Here is a 21724-nt window from a genome sequence, read left to right as displayed (position 1 = left end):
ACAGAGGAAACAGATGGCCTACAAAGATGAGCTCTTGTCAGGGCTTCAGATTCCCCAGAGCAAACACTAAGGCATTTAGGGGGAGCTCAGAATGTCATCAGGATGTGTCTGCAGAGGAGTAGGTAAGCAGGTGAGGGATGCTCCAGATCTTAGCCAGCAGAGACCACCATGAGGAAAGGCCAGGAAAGTTCCTGGCAGGAGAAAGGATCTGGACAAATAGGTTTCTGGTGGGCCAAGATGCAGGACCAGGAGGAAAACCACAGTCAGAGCAGCCGGAACAGGCAGGCTCCCTGGTTAAGGACCATCCTCTGGCTCATTCATTCCACAAAGCTGTGTTGAGTGCAGTCTCTGCCTGGGCTCCTGGAGAGCAGAGGCCTGGGCCATTAGTTAGAGAGTGTGAGACCAGGGGAGCGAGGGACAAAGAAAGAGGAGAGGGAAGGAGTAAAGCCAACGTAAGGGTCATAGCTGATGTTGCAATTCATGACCCTGCCCCCAGGAAAAGCCTTAAGGGGTCCCAGTACCATCTCAAGGGGTAAGTGAAGACCTGGGGACAGGTTTAACTGCTGCTGACTTCCACATATCTGGCTTGGACTTGGTGGATGTGGGAGCCAATCAGAACCCTGCAGCAGTGTCCCATGTGGGCAGGAGTTGAAGTATTATCAGATTGTACCTGCACAAGGCTGGCAAGAGCCAGAGGGTCTGCGAACCTGTGTGTGAGAAGAGTCTGACCCCAGCATTGACTGACAGCGTGCTGGACGCAGGACCATGACAAGGCTGTGGGAGTGACTGAGGCAGACATGGCCGTCACCCCTCAGGAACAAACTAGTAAATTTTATTGAATCCCTGTCCTCCTGGTATTTGAATACTTTGGCCACAAAGGATAAGATGGAAGGGTTTGGAGGGTTAAACAAAGGGACAATGACTCAGACTCCCTGAGAAAGTGAGTCTTAAGTGGTGACTTGGAGAACGAGGCAGAACTAAGCAGGGTATGTGTAGAGTGCCTCCCTGGGTGGACACTGAAGTTGCTAAAGTCTCCCTCCATCCCTATCAGGGCTGGGACGAGGCTGGGGGCACGGAGGCCTGCAGCATCGGCAGCACCATGCTCAGGCGGACACCATCCCGTGGACACACAGGAAATGGAGAAGGGGATTTCTTCAGTGATGGCAGCGGGGGTGTGGTGCATCCCCATGGCGCACCTTGAAGCAGAGAATACTTCAGAGCCTCCCTAAAGACAGGGCCAGCACTGTCCTTGTAGGGGCTCAGGCTTGGGACAGGCACACCTGTGCTTTCTCACTGTCTGGTGTCTGTCAGCTCAGGAGTCCTGTGCATGCATCACAGGCACAGGAGCCATTTATTGACACTTAGGAATATTTCAGCACCTATTCCCCATCTACTCAGATGATGCAGATTACTTGGAGTGCTGTGTTCTGAGGTTATCAGTGGCCAATGGCTCACTGTCAAGATACCATCTGCGGCTCGGTATACTCCCGAACCTGCAATGTGTCACTCCTGAGGGAGGGCTTTCTGGGCTACCTCTCTAAAACCCTCAGTGTTCACACTGATCAATTTATTCAATGGATCTGTTTAAGCAGGCCCTGTGGCCGTGCTGTGGATTCAGCAGTGAACAAAGTGGGCAAGTTCCCTTCCCTAGCCTCAGGATCTCACACTCTAGTGGGGAAGCAGGCTTGACAAGAACAGCTTTACCACCATTGCCCCACTGTGTCCCATCTTTCTCCTGACCATGAGCCAGACCTTGGTTTTGGCCTCAGGCATCAGTCCCCACCCCTGTTTACAAGGCCACAGAAGACTCTACCCAAGCCTGCTGCCCCAGCCTTGGGCCAGGGCATGTCGAAGCAGGACGTACTGGTTGCTTACCTAGGGACAGAACAGAGTCCTGGGTGGAGCAGGGCAAACTGAGGCTGGAGAAAACAGACTACCAAAGTAGGCAACCAGGTTTGCCTGGAGCAGTGACTAAGGAGCCTGTGGAACTGAGGATGTCACCAGGACATCCTGAGGTGGGCCATGAGGGTGGAGAGGGCTGTCCTTCCTGGGGATCCACTCACAGGCGAGAAAAAAAAGAAGGTTGCAAAATCCATGTGGGCTATTCAGGGGTCAGGACACAGGCACCAGTGTCAAAACCCTGGAGGGCAGCTGGGAAGAGACAGTCAAGTCACCTGGTGGAGGCAGTGTGGCTTCAGAGAATGGAGGTGTGCTAAGTAGGGAAACTGGGGCCAGAGCTCAGCCTATTAGGCTAAAGTAAAGGAAGAGCAGGAACCTTGGGGATATCTGGATGGTCTTTTTTTTTTTTAACAAAACTTTATGGAGTTCACCCTTTATACCACGCTTTCTGCTGACCCCAGCAGGTACATGGGTGAGGGAAACAAGCTGAATCCCTGTCCTTCTGCTATTTAAATACTGCCAGAGGTGCTAATGCTAAGCAGTAACTTGCAGATAAAAACTCAGCTGTGATCAGTCCATCAGCAAGCAGCACAGAGGGCTGTGGGAACAATAACTGGGACTTCACCTAGTCTGAGGGGAATGGGCCTCACCGTCCCTAGCTCTTGGATTGTGCTAAGGCAGCCCTGTCCTGTCTGGGCTGATGCCATGACCATGAACCTGAGGGGTTGGAGGAAAGGATTTAAAGTGACTAGAGATGGAGCCTGTGGTGTCATCCCAGGACCTCAGTGGATATGAGGCAGGGGGTACCTGCCTAACCTTCCAGAAAGACCTAGGCAGAGGATGGAGCAGGCTGGGACTTGGGAGTGGGGCCTGGGAATGCCACACACATCACTGCTCACTGTCAGCTGGAGAGGCTGCTGTCAGCTCAAAAAGATGGCAAGTGAATCACAGGTATTAGAAGTTGGCCTGTCAGAGGACAAACTTCCTCGCATCTGCTTTCCCTCCATTTAGATGTGTAGGTGGTTGACAATGATGGTTTGTTGGCTATACAGGACCCTTCAAAGCTCATGATGTTTCCTTAACCTTGGAAGGAATGAGCTGTGCTGGAGAAACACCATGTGGGGAAAAGAACAGGAGATGGATTCCATGGGTGCCCCATACCTGAGATCTGAACAGGGAACCAGCAGACAGAGCCTTGGGGCTGGGCTCTGCTTGTGTACAGGAATAAGACTGGTGTTTATGGGCACTAGGGAGGCAGCGGAGGGGTCTGGAAGGAGGTGAGCACATTAACAGGGCCCCCAAGCCGTGCAAATCTCAGTGGTGGCACTGTTCAGGATCCAGAGACAAGTTCAAGTCTCAAAGATGTAACTGAGTGGGCTCGGCTATAAGTCATGCCAGCAGAGCAGGACAGATGCCAGAGCGGGGCCAGTTGCAGAAGGTAGAAGGACATTCATGTATCCCATACAGGGTATAATTGGCAGAGTTGCCATAACAAATGACCACAAACTTGGTAAATCAAAACAAAAAGAATTTATTTTTGTTCTGAAGTCCAAAGGTATTGTCAGGGCTGGTTCCTTCTGAAGGCTCCAAAGGAGTCTATTTCCGGCCTCTCTCCCTAGTTCTGGTGCTGCTGCGATCCTTGGTGTTCCATGGCTTGTAGCTGCATTGTTCCAATCTCTGCCTCCATCAACACTTGATCTTCTCTGTATGTATGTGTCTGTGTGTCCTCTCTTCTTAGAAGAACACTAGTCCTTGAATTGTGGGCCCAACCCAGTTGATGACTTCATCTTAACTTGATTACATCTGCAAAGACTTTATTCCAAATATGGTCCTACCCACAGGCACCAGCCATTAGGATCTGAACCTAATTGTTGGCACTGTGCACAAGTCAACCCACTTTACGTGGCTTATATGATAGAGTGGCAAAATGTTGGGCATTGCAGTCACAATGACTTGAGTCCAAGTACTGTTGTAGCTGCTCGCCAGCTTAAACAAATCTCCTAGCCTGATCAGACCACCGTATCCTCATCTGGAATATGGTCATGACACTTACTGCCTCGTGGGGCTACTGGGAGATTGTATGAGGCAATGCATGTAGCACATTTAGTGATTCTTGGCATGTAAGAAGTACTCATAAGGATAGCAATGCTTACTATTTTACTCTAACAGGTCACAGTCTGAGTTCCAGATGCCCTAGGGCACCCCAAGCAAGAGGCAGAGCATAGGGATGAATAATTTGGTGAAAGTCATTCTTGGGAATCCCAAGTAAGCAACTGTCAACAGGACACCAGACACAGGGAACAAGCTGGGATTCAGGGAATAAGTTTTAGACCCTGAGGCAGGTCTTTGTCCTAAGAGAAGGGAGACCTTTGCCAAACTGGGACTACAGTTCCAATCCCATTCTGAAAACCTTGTAGGAGGTGGCCCAGGTGCCAGGGATATAAGGCTGGGGTCCAGTCAGCACCCAGGATGCCTGGATCCTAAGGGTTGAAAAGTGGAGCTGAGTAAATCATTCTTGCCTTCAGTACAGGGAGCTGGAGCTGTTGCAGAGCAGATGAGGCCAGGTTTCTCCATGCAAGGGCTGAGGCGAGCAAGAGGGGCTGGAGCCAGGTGCATCCAAGCAGGTCCTCAGTAAGTGGAAAGCTGCTTATGGGGATGAAACGACGTCCTAGGAAGACATCGTTCCTGCTCCAGAGGTTTAGAAATGTACACACAGGTCATCTGTGAGGCAGGAAAATTCAATAAATCACCTGCAAGACCGATGAAGGAGACAGACAGGTCAGAGGTTTGGTTTTGTTCGAGGACATGCTTTCTGTAAATATCAGAGTAAAGGTAAGGAGCTTCTCCAAGCCTCAGTTTCCCTCTATAAAAGATGTGGCATTGGAATAGATGTTCTTGAACGTCTTGTCCAGCTCTGACAGAGCATTATTTTATGAATCATCCTGGAAGAAAATCTGTATGAGAGGGAAGAGCCTGCCAAGGCTGGGCCTTTCATTCTGAGTAATGAACTGAAACAGCAAAGGCTTGACATCTGTTCCGATCTTTCAGGGGAAGTTGGACAAAATAATGCTTTTTTCTGGGAAATCGTTACCAACAGTGAAATATAGTATTTCCTGCCTACACCCAAAATGAAACAGAGAACACCAGCCTTCCTGAAGCCCAGGGGAGAACACATACCAGAACTCTGAGTGAGGGTTACATAGGCCAATTATCTCGCTGCTGTAGGCACAAAACACCACAGACACTGCTATTTCTCAACCCTATGAGAGCCTGAGACCACAAAGAATGGCAAGGAGATTCCAAAGACCCTTAGAGGGCCTGGGGGCGGTGGGGAGCCTATGGCCCTATGATTGGCTTCCTCACCAGAAGCTGAAGTATTCTGGTGGAATAAGCATTGCCTATAAAAACCTTGATCTCATCTGACTTACTATCAAAAGTCAAGGAAATTCTGAGGTTTTTCCCAAGAATGTACTCCAAGCTTCAAAAAATATACCTAGAAACCCACCCCCAAGTGCATTGTAAGGGAGAACAATGACTCTGGAACCAGAACAGAACTTCCCAACACAGTACACTTGAAAGGGACAGAGCTAGGGGAGGCCAGGTTTTGAATCATACGTTATGTCAACCTTATTGAAGATCCTAGAACTTCAAGACTGAAAGAGACCTTTCAGAGGGTCTCATGTTGGGTCCTTCACTACTCAGGAATCCTGTCTACAGCTCCAAGAATGTCTTACTCAACCAAAGCTCCGTGACAACAGGGACTAGGTTTCTTACTCACTGCTTGGGCCAAGGCCTAAACATAGCAGGTCTTGAGCACATGTGCATTAGCCTTCTGCACCTTCTCTGAGAGTTCTGTTCCCTCCATTACCCTCCTTTGTCCATGCCATGGTGTGAGAGGGCTTTCAGGAACTAGAGTAGTAGCAGTTGCCCTTCTTCTGCCTTCAAATCCAGGCAAGTTCCAACACACACTCAGACATTACAAAAAGAGGGTCCCAGTACAATGATCTTTTGTCATAGGCTCCTCCTCCATACCTTCCCTTGGTTCTGGAGTTTACCAAATTCTTGGACTCCAAGTGTCCATGATAGGGTATGGGAGATGCCATTAGAAAGAGAAACACTGGGGTGAGCAACATCAGAGTCATGGGTTTCCCAGCGCCCCCCTGAGCCTAGCGCACCCACAGAGCTGTCTAGCAATTTAGGCTGGCACTTCCTTCCTGGAAGTCTGATTTCTATTGGATTTCTAATTCCCAGTCTAAGAAAAGTAGAGTCAGATGTGCTATTAATAGCTACTGTTCACTAAATAATTTGATTAATGTCCATCTCCCTACCAGACTATAAGCTCCATGAGGGCTTACATGTTTGTTTGAGTCAGCTCCATATCATTAGCACTGGCGGATCTCATAAAACAACAGATGGATGGATGTGTGGGTGGATAGAATGATGGGGCTACTATCAGGGGCTACTATCTTAGCTTAGCCCAAGCTAACAGGTAGCTGTACCTAAGACAATGCCTTGTGTGGTGGTTTCAGATGCAGGGCCACCTTACTAAAGGGTCTTTAGTGCTGGCCTTTTAGACTCCTCTTCCCTTCTGCCCTGCCCCATCTGAGGAAGGGAAGTTATAACTTGGTTTGTACTTTGAGGTATGAATAACCACCAGAACCCCAGGAGGAGCCTCTCCTAGGGGAGCGCTGTTAGAGGCTGTGAGGGGCTCGTGAATGAAGAAAAGAAGTGGTGGATTAGCCATAGCCCTCACTGCACAGAGAAACTCGCAGGCACATAAGCAGATGAGACCTAGGGCACAGGCAGCACACACTCTCCCCTTCCCACAGACATGGTAAGCCTAAGGGCATTCAGAACTGCAGGATATTTGGATGTTCTAGAAGAGGCAGCAGGTACAAAGATACAGAAGGTGGCAAGAATTAGACCACAGGAAAAGGGCAGCATCCTGAACAAGACGCAGGGTAGGCCCAGCATGCAGGTGAGAGGAGAACATTGGAAACAAGAGGCAGTTTAATGGGGCCCCGTGAGAGGACAGCAGTGGGGTAGGGGTGGAAAGATGGGGTAAAGAGAAGGGAGTTTAGATTTTTGATCAGGAAAGCTCAGACCTAAGAAATCAAACTTTAATTAAACCCCTAATTAAAATTGTGGTGGAGTAAAATGTAGTAACATATGAGCTTCCCTGGCCCTGCCCAGCCCTGCCTTCCCTCCCCATGCTACCCGCTGCTAACAAGGCCCTGAACTTGCCTGTTTGCCTTTTTCCCACCCTCACTCTCCCAGGAGGGTATTATCTTCATCCAACTAGCTTTTGGATGGGTTTTAGGAATATATCCATCTTACAGAATGGGGAAAAGCAGTTGAGTAGAGGATGGGAAGAGAAAACAGACTGAAATAAGAGGTGTGATCCTGCGTCCTCTTCGTGGTGTTTGAAAGACACAGATAAAGAACAGGAGCAGTTTTTAAATGTTTGTTCCTGCACTGTATTCATTTGACAGAGCACTGCCTTGAGAAGGGGCCATCTCCAGTAGTAATAGAGCTCCACTCTGTAAGTTTACAGCACTATCCTCTTCCTCAAGGTCATGAGCTCTTGGAGAACAAAGACAGAGTCAGATTCATCCTTGCCTTTCCACACCCTGGGCATGACCCCACCCAGAACAAGAGTTAGTGAATGTTGAAAGTAAACAATGATCAAGTGACTTTAGATTCAGGACACTAATGCCACCTCATTCCCTCATCTGCCCTTCTCCAAGAAGGTGCTCTGCTCATTTAATGGTGCTCATTCCTCTCTCTCTCTCTCTCTCTCTCTCTCTCTCTCTCTCTCTCTCTCTGTGTGTGTGTGTGTGTGTGTGTGTGTGTGTGTGTGTGTCTATCTCTATCTCTATCTCTATCTCTATCTCTATCTCTATCTCTATCTATCTCCTTGCAGAAGGCAGATCTGGCAGTGGCTCCGCTAACCATCACCCATGTCCGTGAGAAGGCTATCGACTTCTCCAAGCCCTTCATGACCCTCGGCGTGAGCATCCTGTATCGCAAGCCCAACGGCACCAACCCCAGTGTCTTCTCCTTCCTCAACCCACTGTCCCCGGACATCTGGATGTATGTGCTCCTTGCCTACCTGGGTGTCAGCTGTGTCCTCTTTGTCATTGCCAGGTAAGGCAATGCCTTGGCCAGAGCTCGAGCCCAACATTGAAGATTTAGGGAGCTCAGTGAGTTCCCTCAGCCCAAAGCTCAGGCCACTGCCATGCCAGCCGCTCTCTCGCTCCCTGTGGCTCAGATTCATATCCCTCAGGGAACATCCCATGGCCTGGTCCTGCTGTAGTCTGTGTTCATGACTCTGACGTGCAGCATTTGCAACCCAGGTCTGAGGAACAGGCTTGGAGAAGTTACTCATTGCTTACAGCTGCACTACTGGGACCAGGTACCTGGTGCAGCAGACCCAGATGCATTGCATGGCCCAGGAGTAGCTGAAAACTTGGAAAACAGGCTGTTTATGTGCAAACCACAACTGCAGGGGAACCATTCCATAAATGCACGTGTGTGTCCACATGCAGAAACACAGTATATGCACATGTGCACATGTGATATCTGGGATACATATAGTAACACAACATGCTTATATATTGGGTCATTCACATGAAATAGACATGATGAAATTGCCTGGCCCCCTGGGCCAGTGCTGTGCTGGCCACCCAATCTGGCCATCCCAGTCAGCATCTGAGCTGCCATAGAGAAGCCTTCATTATGCCTCTTGTCGCTAATGGCCTAACAAGGCTTTGAAAGCCAGGAGCCACTCTCCAGGTGCTCTCTCCATAATTTCAGTGGCTCCAGCAATCTCTCAGCAGCTGTTCCCTCTGAGACACAGCTTTCCCAGCTTCTCTTGAGTCTACTTGATGTGCGTCCCTGCCCCCTCAGATGCACAGCCTGCCATCATCAGCTGTGGGCAGCCTGGCCTACTCTCCAGCCCTTCCCTCCTGGCTAGGAAGGAAGGAGCTCGACTTCCGGGAAGAGAAGGGATTTTTAGAGGGGACTGATTCCGGATACCCTCTGAGAGAGGAGGGTGATGAAGGTCTTATCCACAGAGCTGAGAAGGGCATCATAGTATAGTTGTCACTTGTGGAGCACCCACACAACACGTTTCAAATCCTTGCTACAGCTTTGCGAGGTAAGTATAATTATCTCCATTTTCAGAAGCAGAAAACGAGGCTCGGAGAGGTTACGCCACTGCCCAGAGTGAGAAAGCTTTTCTTTGCTACAGTTGGGCCAGAGCTGTCCAACTTTAAACCAAACACAGTTGGTGCCAGGGCAGGCAGGTGGCATGAGGGAGACAAGCAGCCAGGTGATGGCAGCAGCGGTGGTCAGGATTGAAGCAAACCGGAGCGCACACAGCTGACTGGTGGGGACAGCCACTGCTCAGCACCAACACACCAGCTGTGCTGAATAGAGACGCAGGGCCCATGTCACTGCACTCAGATTTCTAGAGTGAGACTCAGGTTTTGATGTGACATCTCCTTGTATTTCTGTGTGGCCAAAAATTTTACAGTACTATCAGGGTCAAGCATAAGACATCTGCAGTGTGGACACAGCTTCCTCCGCCCCCAACTCCATCCCATGACCTGTGCCTGTGGAGCACTGCATGCCACTGCTGGACATCAGGACACAGTTGCCCATGCCCCTAAAAGATAGGATCTGCAGGTATGGGCAGGTCCCCAGGCTACTCCTAGGCAGCTCCAGCATGGCACAGGCCATCCACATTGCAAACTAACCCAGCCCGGGTTCCAGGCATTGGATGAATGGCTTCATGCCCAGTAAGTTAGAAGGACACAGGAAGGGAGCAGAGGACACTTTCCCACCACTGAGATGGCAGTGGGTGCTTATGGCAGGGATGTAGTCCTAAGTGCCTGGTCCAGGAGGTAGCACCAAGGGTGAGCCACTTTCTGGGCCAATTCTGCATAAATGTGTATCCCAGGGAAGAGAAGGCCAAAGTTGATGTCCTGTCTATACCTCCATGGGTGGAACCAGGGTGTAGCTTTCTCCCCTGAATGGAGTCAGAGTGTCGCCAGGTTAAGGGCTCCTAATTCCCATGTGCTTATAAGTGGAGCACCCTAATACAGCTTCAGCCATAAGTCTAAGATCTACTATTTACTCACATGGCACCTGGCTCCTTTGTCCAACAGCCATCCATCCCTTCCTCTTCAACCCTGTGGAGTCTGGACCCTCTGTCCTCTGCCTGCAACATCACAGTCTCACACACGCGTGCACACACACACACACACACGCACACACACGCACGGACACCTGTTGCTGTCCACCTTCAGAGAGCGGTGAAGATCCCACCCAGTGACAGCACTGACAGTCAGGCGTCCCTTCCAGAGTCAGTTATTTTTATTCCATCGTGGAGAACTCATCCCATTGAAGTGTCATCAATGAGACACTCTGGAATCTAAAAAGACTTTCCAGAAAAGCCCCAGAGGACAAGGCCACCTGTTGCCATTGGTGTCCCTAGAGGCTACCCAAGGAAGCTTCCTTTAGCCGAGTGCACACCAGTGGGAAGCCAGGACAGTGCCAGTGCCCAGCAACCGAGGAATGGTTAAAGTCGCCCTTGAAGTGGTTATGGAGCACAAAGTGTATCCAGAAGAACTGATCTTGAAAGAGGTTGGTGGCTTCTTAAATGAAGAACCAAGTTCTCTGACAGTAAGGTAACATGATATAGTGTTTTTGTGTTTAAAAATGACATGATGTGAGTGTAACTAGTATGGTAAAAGAGCAAAATCCATGAACTCTGCTCAGAAATCACTTTCCACCTGTCTCCTAGGCCTCTTTCCAGTTCGCAGAGATGTCTTGTGCCCAGTGAAAACTGTCATGGCTGTGACTTTTAAGCTCACTGCCAGATCACAGAAAGTTCTAGGTATCTCTCTCAGCCTCAAAGCTGCTGTTTCCCTCCGGAAATTAGAATCTTGATCCGGTATGTTTCCCAAGATTTGTCTTCATTCATGAGTCAGAGTTCTTCCCAGCCCTACCATGGCCCCGCTGGGGCATTCCCCTCTCCAGTATATAGTCTCTGCCTGTTAGAGTTTATTACCCTTCTAGGGTGAATTCAAGGTGGACCTGGGCTGATCTCTTTTCTGACTAGGTCAAGTGGTGAAACACTTTGCACCCAGTGCCCTCAGACTTGGTGGGCCTGGGCTTGTGGCAGTGGCTATTTTGCTTCCACCTGCAAAGCATGCATCACCTGATGCCTACCCTTTGGACTCCCCCAATGCACCTGGCCAGTACCAGTGTCTTGGAAAGCCCCCTTCCCTCTGCTGTAGATACCCAGCTCTCCAAAGGCTTTCTCGAAAATCCCTTCTCACAACAGCCTCTCATCTCTGCTCTGCTGATCCTCCATCTCTTCCTTGTGGATTTTAGAGCCTCTCACTAGTGTGTGGTCAGTTCCTCTGAAAATCCTTAACTTGGTTAGAAGCCTCTCTTTGGAATCTGCCGTCTGAGAGGTCTTTCTACTTCATAGGAACAAAATTCTTCTCACATAAGAACTGGTAATCAATCTATAATGTATGATCTCTTAGAAGGGAGATGGAAAGCTGCGTCATATTTAAGGGCATCACATCAGAAAACAAAACAGAATGCACTGGACTTGTCTCTCATTCTCCCATCCTCCCCTCTCTCCCCTCCCTGCCCCCAGCCAGGAGTTCCTCCAGCGTGTCTCTACCTCTCTGGCATCTTCACACCCACATACTGCTAACTGGAACTCAGGCAGTCAACCAGGATTCCCTCCAGTAATCAGGAGTCATCATCCTTAGAGGCAGTGGGGGATTTTAAATAACATTTTCCCCTGTCATATATGTATTTGTACAGTCAAAGAGAAACATCTGAAAAAATTATATACCACATTGCTTTCTCCCAGGAGGTAGGATGCTGAGGTATTTTACTTTCTCCTTATGTTCTTCTATACTGTTTGAATTTTTCATTGAGTGCCTTTTGCTTTTCTAACATTTTTAAAAATTATACAAGACATTCAAAAGCATCTTCTCATTTTTAAAAATTCATATAATCCATATAAATCAACATCCCCCCCCACTGAAGGTCTTTCTGCCTTTCTGACTTCCCTCTCCAGAGATAAACACTGATATTCTTTATATATGGAACCTTCCAGACTCTTAAGGATGCATTCACATCTAAAAACACAGAAGGAGCTCTATATGTCTTCAGGAGTCTATTTATATAAATGTGATCATATTGTTCTGATTTTTATCACTCTCTTTTGTGCAAACATGATGTGCTGAAGATCTTTCCTCATCCACACATCTAGAAGTTCCCTGTTCTCTTTAATAGTGACATGATATTTTAAAGGACAGTTGCAGCATGGTTTATTTAGTCATCCCTCTATTGAAGGACATTTAGGTTGTTTCCAGTTTTTCAGCATCACAAACAATGCTTTGATGCACACCCTCAATCTGCTTCCTATATGTTCCCATACAAGTGCTTCTTCTCAGATGGATAATGAGTTCCAGAACTGGTAGGTGGAAGGGCATGCGCACTTTTAATTGTAAGAGGTGTGGCTGAGTTACTTTTACAATCAGAAAAGGGCACTAACTGTAAAGAACAAGAATATCCCTGACTGCTGCTTGCCTGCCTCCTGAGTGGAACCACCAGGGACGCTGGAGTGGCTGGCACCCCACACCTGTGCTTGGTCTCTGTTGGTGCAGTGCCCTTCTCTCCTCTTCCCTGCGCTCAGCCTCACTGCCTCCTTCTTTTCCAGGTTCAGCCCCTATGAGTGGTATGACGCTCACCCCTGCAACCCCGGCTCTGAGGTGGTAGAAAACAACTTCACTCTGCTCAATAGCTTCTGGTTTGGAATGGGCTCCCTGATGCAGCAAGGTATGTGCCCAATCTCCCACCTCCTCTCCCAGGAAGGGTGTCTTTCCTCCCCCAGAAAGTCCAATCTCTATGGAGTCAGCAAAGCCAGCCCATCCTCCAGGAGCAGCCTCCAACCCTGCTGAGCTACCAGAAGGTTAGAGACAGCCTGCTGTGCCCTGGACGCTGAGCTCTACCCAACTACTTCTCTAGCTGGAACCAGCTCTGGATCTAAGGCCAAAGCCTGTCAGTCACCCTGACCTATGGCTTGCAGGATGCAACCCCAGCACCTCCTACTGCAGCTGAAGTAGATGCAGAGCACCCTGCTTGCTGGGTCGACCTCTTACGGCCTCTCTTCCACAGAATCAGGCCAAGCAAAGTTGGGCTGTGGATGAGGAATACAGGAGGTAGAGAGGCTGGGCGGGAGGCCATTGCAGGAATGAGATGAGAGCTCAGGGGAGGCAGTGACCATGACTGGAGAGGGCAGAGGTAAGTACGAGAACTTTAGGAAGTAGGATAGTCAGAACTTGGTAATCAACTGGGTATGGGGACCTGGGAGTCGGAGGTCAGTTGAGGAGGAGACTTCCACCTGAGTGTATCAGAGAGGGGACCCATAGAAGGGGACAATTCTCTTACATCCCATGGAAGGACCATATATTCCTCCTGACCCTGTGCAGGCAATCAGCCTTTTGGGGGCACCCACAGCTGCTAATATACTCAGGAAGCAAAGCATCTGCTCTAACTGCAAAATGTGAGATACAGAGACATGGAGGGGCTGGGGAAGCAGGCAAAAAGGAGGACCAGCTAGGAAAGACCCCAGCAAGAGCCACCCACCCCAGCCTGCTGGCCAGCACCCATGCGCCCACTGCTTTTGCCTGTGGAGTTCCATATCCAGAGCCTTTTATCTGGGGCTTGGGGGCAACCAAGTCTCTGCCTATGTTAGAGACCCACTAACTAGGGCCAGGGAGGAGGGATTTCAAGGGACAAAGAAAACTTCCTGCCCTTTACTCTTCTGTGTATAACCCCAAGCCCCAGAGCAATGCCCTGGTTCTCAGTAGACATTCATCAGCAAATGCCTAACTAATTAACTAACAATATCATCCTGAGTCCACTACACGCCATGCTGTGTGCTCAGTACTTGAATGAAGGAGAGAAAAAGTAGCTCTCTCCTATACCTCAGAAACCATTCAGCCCCTCAGAACCCAGGGGCTGGCTCCAACCCTGGCTGGGGGTCAGCTGCCTGGCAGAGCCTCCCAAGAAAACAACTATAAGCGGCCCTTCTCCCTTGGGGGCAGCTGGGGGCCTGGCTGGAACAACCTAGGGAAGCTGGGCGCGGCTGTCTGGGAATGGGAGCTGGGCAGCCTCATGGGTTCCAGCAGCTGGGAAGTGACAGGCAGCTTTCAAGGGAAATTTCTCCCCCGCCCCCGTTCCCACTATTAACAAGTGTCCTGAAGCCTCACCTCGCTTCATAGCCCATCATCTTTGTTCAAGACAATTGGGAAGGACCTAGAAACCTCTTACTGCAGTAATAACTTCCCCTCTTTTGCTGCCTGCTGCTATTCAAAGCCCGCCCTGGCCCCCCATGCACTCCCCTTACGGTTTTGATTAGGAGGGAAAAAATAGTTATGTATTTGAAAACTCTCCCTTGAGTGATTTCTTTGAGAAAAAAAAATCATCCACATCAAAGCAGACACTTTTCAGATTGCAGGTCCGAATATTCTAGAAAGTTCAGGAGTCACTTGCTATTTAAATCTCTTGAAAGCCACCTAGTTAATTACTTCAGTTAGAAGGTTTCATCGGAATTATGCTCCACACCCAAGGTCGGGAAGGAAGAATGATATATTTCAGCAAAGAGCTTCCAAAATGTTGATTTTTCTCCTGCTTCCAAGCACCACATAGCAATCTCCTATTTGTATACGACTTGTATTTCCGATGCAATTTCTCTTGAAATTATATCATTGTAGCATCACAGTATTTCTGTGAGGCTGGGACAGAGGAAGGATGATTCTCTGTGCTCTGCAAAGTCTAAGAAAGGGGAAGTGTCTGGCATAAGCTCACACAGAGTGTTGGAAACAGGATTCACCCAAGTTCCCAGGGATTCCATCCCCATATCTTAACCTGGACCACAGGAGCGGCACATGGACAAGCAGCGGAGGACTGACACCCTGTGAACTGTTGTGCATGTGTGTGCTGTTTCATAGTAGTGGCTCTTAAATTCCAGATCAGAACCACCTGGACAGGGTGATCACAGATTGGTGGTCCTGCTCCCCACCTGCAGTTACTGATGCAGCAGGGCCTGGGGTGGGGCCTGAGAATTAGCATTCCTAACAAGCTCCCTGGTGGTGCTGGTGGTGGGCTACACTTCTGAGAGCCATTTTTATGAAAGTGTCAGCGGAGTCCCCAGCCCAGGTGACTCAAGTAGCCCTTTTCTGCACACTGTAAGACACCGCCGTCCCCTTTCTCCCAGGGTCTGAACTGATGCCCAAAGCTCTGTCTACGCGCATCATCGGGGGCATCTGGTGGTTCTTCACGCTCATCATCATCTCCTCCTACACGGCCAACCTGGCTGCCTTTCTCACAGTGGAGCGCATGGAGTCACCCATCGACTCTGCCGACGACCTGGCCAAGCAAACCAAAATTGAGTATGGGGCTGTCAAGGATGGGGCCACCATGACCTTCTTCAAGGTGAGGCACTCTCCTTTCCATTGCAGTGGCACAGGCTGACCCACCGCAGACCCGTCACTGAGCAGAAAAGGAAAAGGATGGTGGGGTCTCTCTCCTTCCCCGTAGGTCAGAGCCAATGAGCCAGAAACCCCTGGGGCTCAGCCCCTCCCTCTTTCAATCCATTGACTTTGGGGAGCTGTGTTGATATGAGCTGTACAGGTAGGTCTTGGCCCCAATTCCAGAAGTTTCTGTACCCAGGACAAGCTGTATGGGTCATCAAGGCAGGACAGGTAGAAAAAGTGAGTGTGAAGCAGAAGGAGGAGAGGCCCAGACACATGGGCATGTCCTAGAACAGTGGCCCTTGTCTTGGGGTCTTAGTGCCGTCCATCTCCGAGGGGCTGGCCTGGGGTTGGAAGGAGCTGTCCGCCACTGAAAGAGCAGTGGGGCGCATGCCCAAAGGAAGGAAGAAGGCTTAGAACTCAAAGAATCTGTTATAAACACCACTTACTTAGCATGCTACACTCTCAGAATGCTGGCATCTCCAGATAAAGTCCCCATTACCTGTGCAAGTGACTATTCCAGTGGGTGCCCAGCCATGACTTTGTTGCTCCTGTTTTGAAAATGTTGGCTCAGTTCACCAGTGCTTTTTAACCTTCTGCCAGCAAAGACCTGCCCTCTGAGAGCCAGTAGGTGTCAAGCTGCATTCAGAATTAATAATAACAGTAGCTGCCAGCACTGAGGCTCACAGTGGGACTGGTGCTACCCCCAGTGCTCAGGTTCATGTCACCTTCCCAAGTCCTGTGAGGTTGGTGTTGTAGTTATTTCCATTCTACACATGTGGAAACTGAGGCTTAGAACAGTTACTCATCCAAAGGCTCACAACTGGTGGAGCGAAAGGCTGCCCTAAGTCTGCCTTCCACCAAAACCTGGGAACTAAGCCAGTGTTGCTGGAACTTTGTGCATCCAGGTGCCCTGGAGGACTACCTACCACATGGAGCATTGGCTCCAGCCTCAGAATGCCTAACCCAGAAGGTCTGGGTTGGGGCAAGAATGAGCATTTCTAACAAGTTACTGAGTCCTGTTGGCACAGCTGATCCAGGGGCCACACTTTGAGAACCACACTCTCATGCCCTCTCAGAAATGGACAGGACTTGGAACTCTGAAGCGGCAGGTTTGTTCATTCATTCATTAATCACTTGTTTCTGTTAGCCTGAATGCCAGGTACTTCCCTTTGTCTGGGTCTCAGTTCCCCATCCCTCAGCCCTTGCCTCCTAGGCTAAGCCTCTGAGAGATGGACTGAGCCTCCCCGGGGCCAGAGTAAAGAGAGGAAGAGTGGAGCAGGAAAGCCTTCCACAGGATCCCCTAGCATTTTCCCCACCAACACTTCCACACCCCACCTTGAGGTTGGAAGTGGCTTAGGGAAGAGGAAGGAGGGGGCAAGGGCCCCTCTGAACGTTGCTACTCCAACCAGGAAGCTATGAATACCATGTGCCTAAGAAGTCACAGCGTTTATTTAGAACCAGGGGAAGATAAAAGTAACATCAAAGGGATGTTGTGAGCTCTGCGGGATTCTGTAAGTGTGTATGACTGTGAACAAGTATGATTGCATGTGTACACATACATGGCTGCGTGTGTGCAGGTAGCAATAGATACTGCATGTAACGGTGCATTTGTGTATGCAGGTGCGCACCTGTATGCCCCTGGCTGAGAGTCTGCCTGTGTGTGTACACATCTGTCTGTGCTTAGACATGAATATTTTTACCGTGTGTGTGTGTGTGTGTGTGTGTGTGTGTGTGTGTGTGTGAGCTTCTGTGCAATGCATCTCTGTGATCTGGACACATGAGTGTTTGCAAGTGTGGGCCAGAGTGTCTGTACGTACATGTGCGCAGAGATTATGTGTGCTCAGTGGCCCTGTGGGTTTGCCTAGATAAGTGGGGGAAGGGGAACTGTGTAATGACGTGTGTGTGTGTGTGTGTGTGTGTGGTGGCCCACGCATGTGTGTCTCCGTGAGTATGTGTGTGCACCTGCTTGCCTATCCCCAGGCTGCAGCCCAGCCCTTTGACTGAGCCAGAGCCTCTCTCATGCATTACGCATGAGCCTGTCTCTAAGCAGGGCTCCCGATCAAAGAGAAGCGGCATAAATAAGCCCGACACGGGCTCATTGCTGCTGATTGGATGCCCTTGCCTTCCTCTATGCTAAGATGCTCAGATTGGCTTCCCAGAGCCTAGTCCCAGCTCCCCACTGAGCCTCTGTCCTCAGCATCAAGCAGCACCTCCCGCAGCCTTCTCCACCCCCACCCACCTCCCCTGCAAATGGCATAGTGAGGAGGGCAGGGAAGGGTCACAGATGCTGCCACCCAACTGGGCTTCTGGGGCTCAAGGGCCTGTGCTCACAAGGGCCCTCTGGCCAGAAGCAGCACCTGCATATCCCCCTGTAGAACTGGCTCCACTCATTCTCTCCTGGCTCAATTCATCCCTCTGTGTCTGGCCACATTGTCTCCCGCCTCCATTCACGTGAAGCGCCTCTCCCCCAGACATCCTCCCATAGCAGCAACAGCAACAGGGCCATGATGTGGGCGGGAAGGAGTGTGGATGTGGGCACATTAACCTTGGATCTGAGGAAGGGTTAGAAGCACGGCACTCACACACAAGCTGTCTGGACAAACCTACTACCTCCCGCACCCCTGCCCTCTGGAGCTGGACCTCCTAGTCATGTCTTGCCCCAGAGCCAAGTTGGAGCCTGCTCATGATCGCGGAATGTTTGCAAGTTAGAGCTGGAAGGAGACCTGACTTTGACCTACAGAAATAGAGATGCAGAGGAGTTGGGTGTTTTGCCATAGCAGATCAATGGTGGAGCCAGGTTTAAGATCAGACACGCTATCTGCACACACAGTGCTCCCTCCTATATCCACTCTAGGGTCTTCTCCTGAGGCGTGGTCCCCTGTCCTTACCAGGTGCATATATGGTAAAGCTGATACTAGGTTTGGACAGGCATGAGCTCCAGGAGAAGCCCAGAGGTCTAGGAGACACTCATATTCACTCATCAGCCTCATAACAACCCCAGAAGGTAGATTATTATCCTCTCCATCATACACAAAATGAAAGTAAGGCTCAGAGAAGCCAGCTGATTCACCCAAGGATGAATAGCTAGTGAAATGCAGAGCTGGGATTTGAACCCCAGCAGTCTGACTGTAGTGCCAAGGCTTTCTGTAAGGACCCTGTCAAAAACCTCAGGAATCACTTGGGAAAGAATGAAGCCAGTCACCTGAGCCATACCCACAGCCCTGCACAGTCCTGGCACACCACAGTTGCTGAGAATTAATTCATTCTGGGTTGGTGCTGCTCTAGAATTAAAGGATGGAATTGAAAGGAAGCAGGAGGCCAAGAGGATCAAATTCAGGAGGTAGCACTGAGAACCAGAACCATGCAGATGGTGTCCCATGAATGTCCCGAAGTGCAGGACCAGTGAACTTCACTTCCGTGGTCCGAGGGAGACTGTGAACAGTCTTATCATCTCCCTTGGCTGACAGTAGAACACAAAGGGAGGGAGGCACCCACCGCTGCCCGAAGATGACAGGAGAAGGAAGCGGGATATCAGACTCCCGGAGCTTCCACACCTCTTGGCCTCAGCCCACAGCCTGCAAGATGTGTGGCTGGAGGCAGCCACATCACTCCAGAGGAGGTTCTGCTCAGAGTTGTCAGGGAGCAGCAGACATCACAAACAACATCTCCTGTGTTGTCCTCCCTCTGTCTTAGAAGATAAAAATTAATTAGGAGATGAAAAAGGAGGCCTTTGAAAGCACCGTTTGGCTGTAAAAATATGTAGGCAAAATGTAAAGGAGAATGTGGGGGAAAGCGTGCTCTTTGCAGGGAAGGCTGGGGAGCTTTGAAGGCAGAGGATGTGGGAAGACAGCTTCTGCAAAGATTCAGCCCTCTAGATGGAGGGGATGGGGAGCCCTGAATACCAGGGGCCAGCTGGGGAAAGCAGTGGGAGCTGAGAGCCCTGAATCCCAGGCTCCCCAGCGCTAGACATCCTCCACCTTGCACAGCCTCAGTCATAGCATCTGACCTGAAATGCACTTGGAGGGGTCACTCCATCCACGCCACACCTCCCAGGGGCATAGCAGACTCTTCCCTGAGCTTGAGGGTCCAGGAGGATGCTCCTCCATCTCAACTCCAGTTTCTCCAGGCCCATTTGCCCATGTGTGGGCAGCCTTAGCCCTGTCTTTTGGTACAGGTAGGGTAAGGAGACAAATGTCATGACCAGGCAGCATTCAGTGCATGCAGCCTGCCACAGATAGCATCAATCTCAAAGGAGACCGGGATGTGAGTCATGAGTGATGTTTCTGCTGGGTGATCTTGGACAAGTCACTTCTCTTCTCCAGGCCTCAGCTTGCTCACTTGTACATTGTGGCTTCTTGCTCCCACCCTGCAGCAATTTGCAAGACGATTCCCTGAGCTACTATCTGACAGTGATCATCCCAGTGCCAGGGGATGCTCTTGCCCTGAAGTCCCCTCCTAAGGCAGGTAACTTAACACACATCGAAGAGAGACCAGCCAGCAAATTCCTGGAGGCTCCTCCAGATCACACTGCACCGAACCTATTGGGTTTTGTAGAGGACATTGAGGTCATGGGGTGGCCACCTGCCTCTGCTCAGGGCTAAGCACTTGGGAAGGAGCCCAGAAGTCCTGAGGTGGAAGAAATGCAGAGAGAGCAGACAAGGGGGCAGCAACAGCTACAGGGCAAAGGCCAGTGATGACAGGGAAGTCATTGAAAAGTACTAAGTTACTGATGACCTCCCTGTGCCTTTGTTTTCTCATCTGTGAATTGGGTATAATACCTAGCCTCATTTAGTTCTTGAGATGATTTAATGGGGTCTTTCATATATACAGCCTAGGATGCAATACACCTGGGACAAAGAAGGCAGGCAATAACATTAACTATATTGTTCATTGTTGCACATGGGTGACACACAGTCCATAGGCATGACTTTTTGGAGGCCATGGATTGCATTACTTGTTTTATGTAGATTTTTTAATGTTAGTTGCCAGCACTTTAAAATTTGAAAGCTTTTGCATTTTAAAAATTCACATTTCCAGCATCTTGAAAATGTGAAATATCTGGCATCACTGAGCTGGTTCTCCTGCAAAGCAACAGTTGTTGGGAGCTCAGAGGCGACGTCTGTCTCCAGCTTACAAATCCCACTTGGCCTCTTTAGTTCTTTCCATGCCCAGCATGGCCCAGTCAGCATTTGAGTTTTTACCACAAAATATCATGTCATTTAATTTCCATAGCCACCTCTGAACTGTGGAGATTATTATACCCCTTCCATATCCCCTCCCTACTTTTCTTTCCTTCTTTCTTTTCTTTCTTTCTCTCTCTCTCTCTCTCTCTCTCTCTCTCTCTCTCTCTCTCTTTCTTTCTTTCTTTTCTACAGTACTGGAGATTGAACCCATCACACTGAGCTATACATACCCCCAGCCCCTTGTCGATGTGTGTGTGTTTGTTTATTTGCTTTTATTTTGAGATAAGACCTCACTAAGTTGCTAATTTGCCCAGGCGGGTCTTGAACTTGAAGCCCTCTGCTTCAGGCTCCCAGAGTGTGGGGATTACAGATATGTGCTACCACACCTGGCTTTATCCCCTCTTCTAAACGGGAAAAGTGAGCCTGAAAGAGAATTAAGGAACCTGGAAGAGAAATAATGCTACCAACCACGTATAGAGACTTAAGGGTCAGGCTTGTGTGTTAACAAACACGTCACACACCTCTTCTCATTGGATCTTCACAGTCCCTACACAGTCAGCATTCTTAAGCCCCACATTTTACAGATGTGGAAAGTGAAGCTTGTAGATGTGACATCTCTAGACTGCGGTTGCAAAAGGAGCTGGCACTGCGACCCAGGTTGGGGTGACATGAGAGTCCCTGCAGTGGAGTTGTTCCCTGCAATGGAGTTGAGCCCTCCCACTGCCTCCACTCCCAGGCTTGCAGTACTCACAGGAAGGAGCCCCCTCATGGAGCTGGGGTCAGGTGCTTTGGACAGGCCTCAGGGACTGCTCCTGGGGCAGAGGGCCAGCGAGCCTGTCCTCACCAAGGGAACTGTAGCAGCAGACAGTGGCAGGGGACTCAGACAGACCTCCTGATCCCCACGGAAATAACCCGAGAGAAGTGATTAACTGCTCCAGGACATGTATCCGATAAGGCCAAACACTCCACATCCAGGGATAAGAAAGCTAATTAATTTGGGAAAAGGTCTCCTTTCCAATATGGAAAATACCCAAGGTCTTGCATGGAATCGTCTTGCTGCTGCCTTTC

The 21724-nt window shown here is 49.8% G+C and overlaps 1 protein-coding gene across 2 annotated transcripts in view; it reads left to right on the top strand.

The window, feature by feature from the left end:
• Positions 1-21724, top strand: part of Grik3 (glutamate receptor, ionotropic, kainate 3) — a 214542-nt gene that overhangs the window by 178602 nt on the left and 14216 nt on the right. For both annotated transcript variants that reach the window (XR_001236122.1, XM_005395204.2), the window contains exons 11-13: positions 7823-8046; positions 12653-12771; positions 15215-15432. Coding sequence is in view for 1 of the 2 variants with exons in the window: in XM_005395204.2 (XP_005395261.1) it covers positions 7823-8046; positions 12653-12771; positions 15215-15432 (561 nt within the window). In the remaining variant the exon portion in view is untranslated. The remainder of the gene's footprint in view (positions 1-7822; positions 8047-12652; positions 12772-15214; positions 15433-21724) is intronic.

Source organism: Chinchilla lanigera, unplaced genomic scaffold, assembly GCF_000276665.1.
Source record: "Chinchilla lanigera isolate Chin_1 unplaced genomic scaffold, ChiLan1.0 scaffold00051, whole genome shotgun sequence".
NCBI classification, from domain to species: domain Eukaryota; kingdom Metazoa; phylum Chordata; class Mammalia; order Rodentia; family Chinchillidae; genus Chinchilla; species Chinchilla lanigera.
This window is presented reverse-complemented; position numbering and strand designations above follow the sequence as displayed.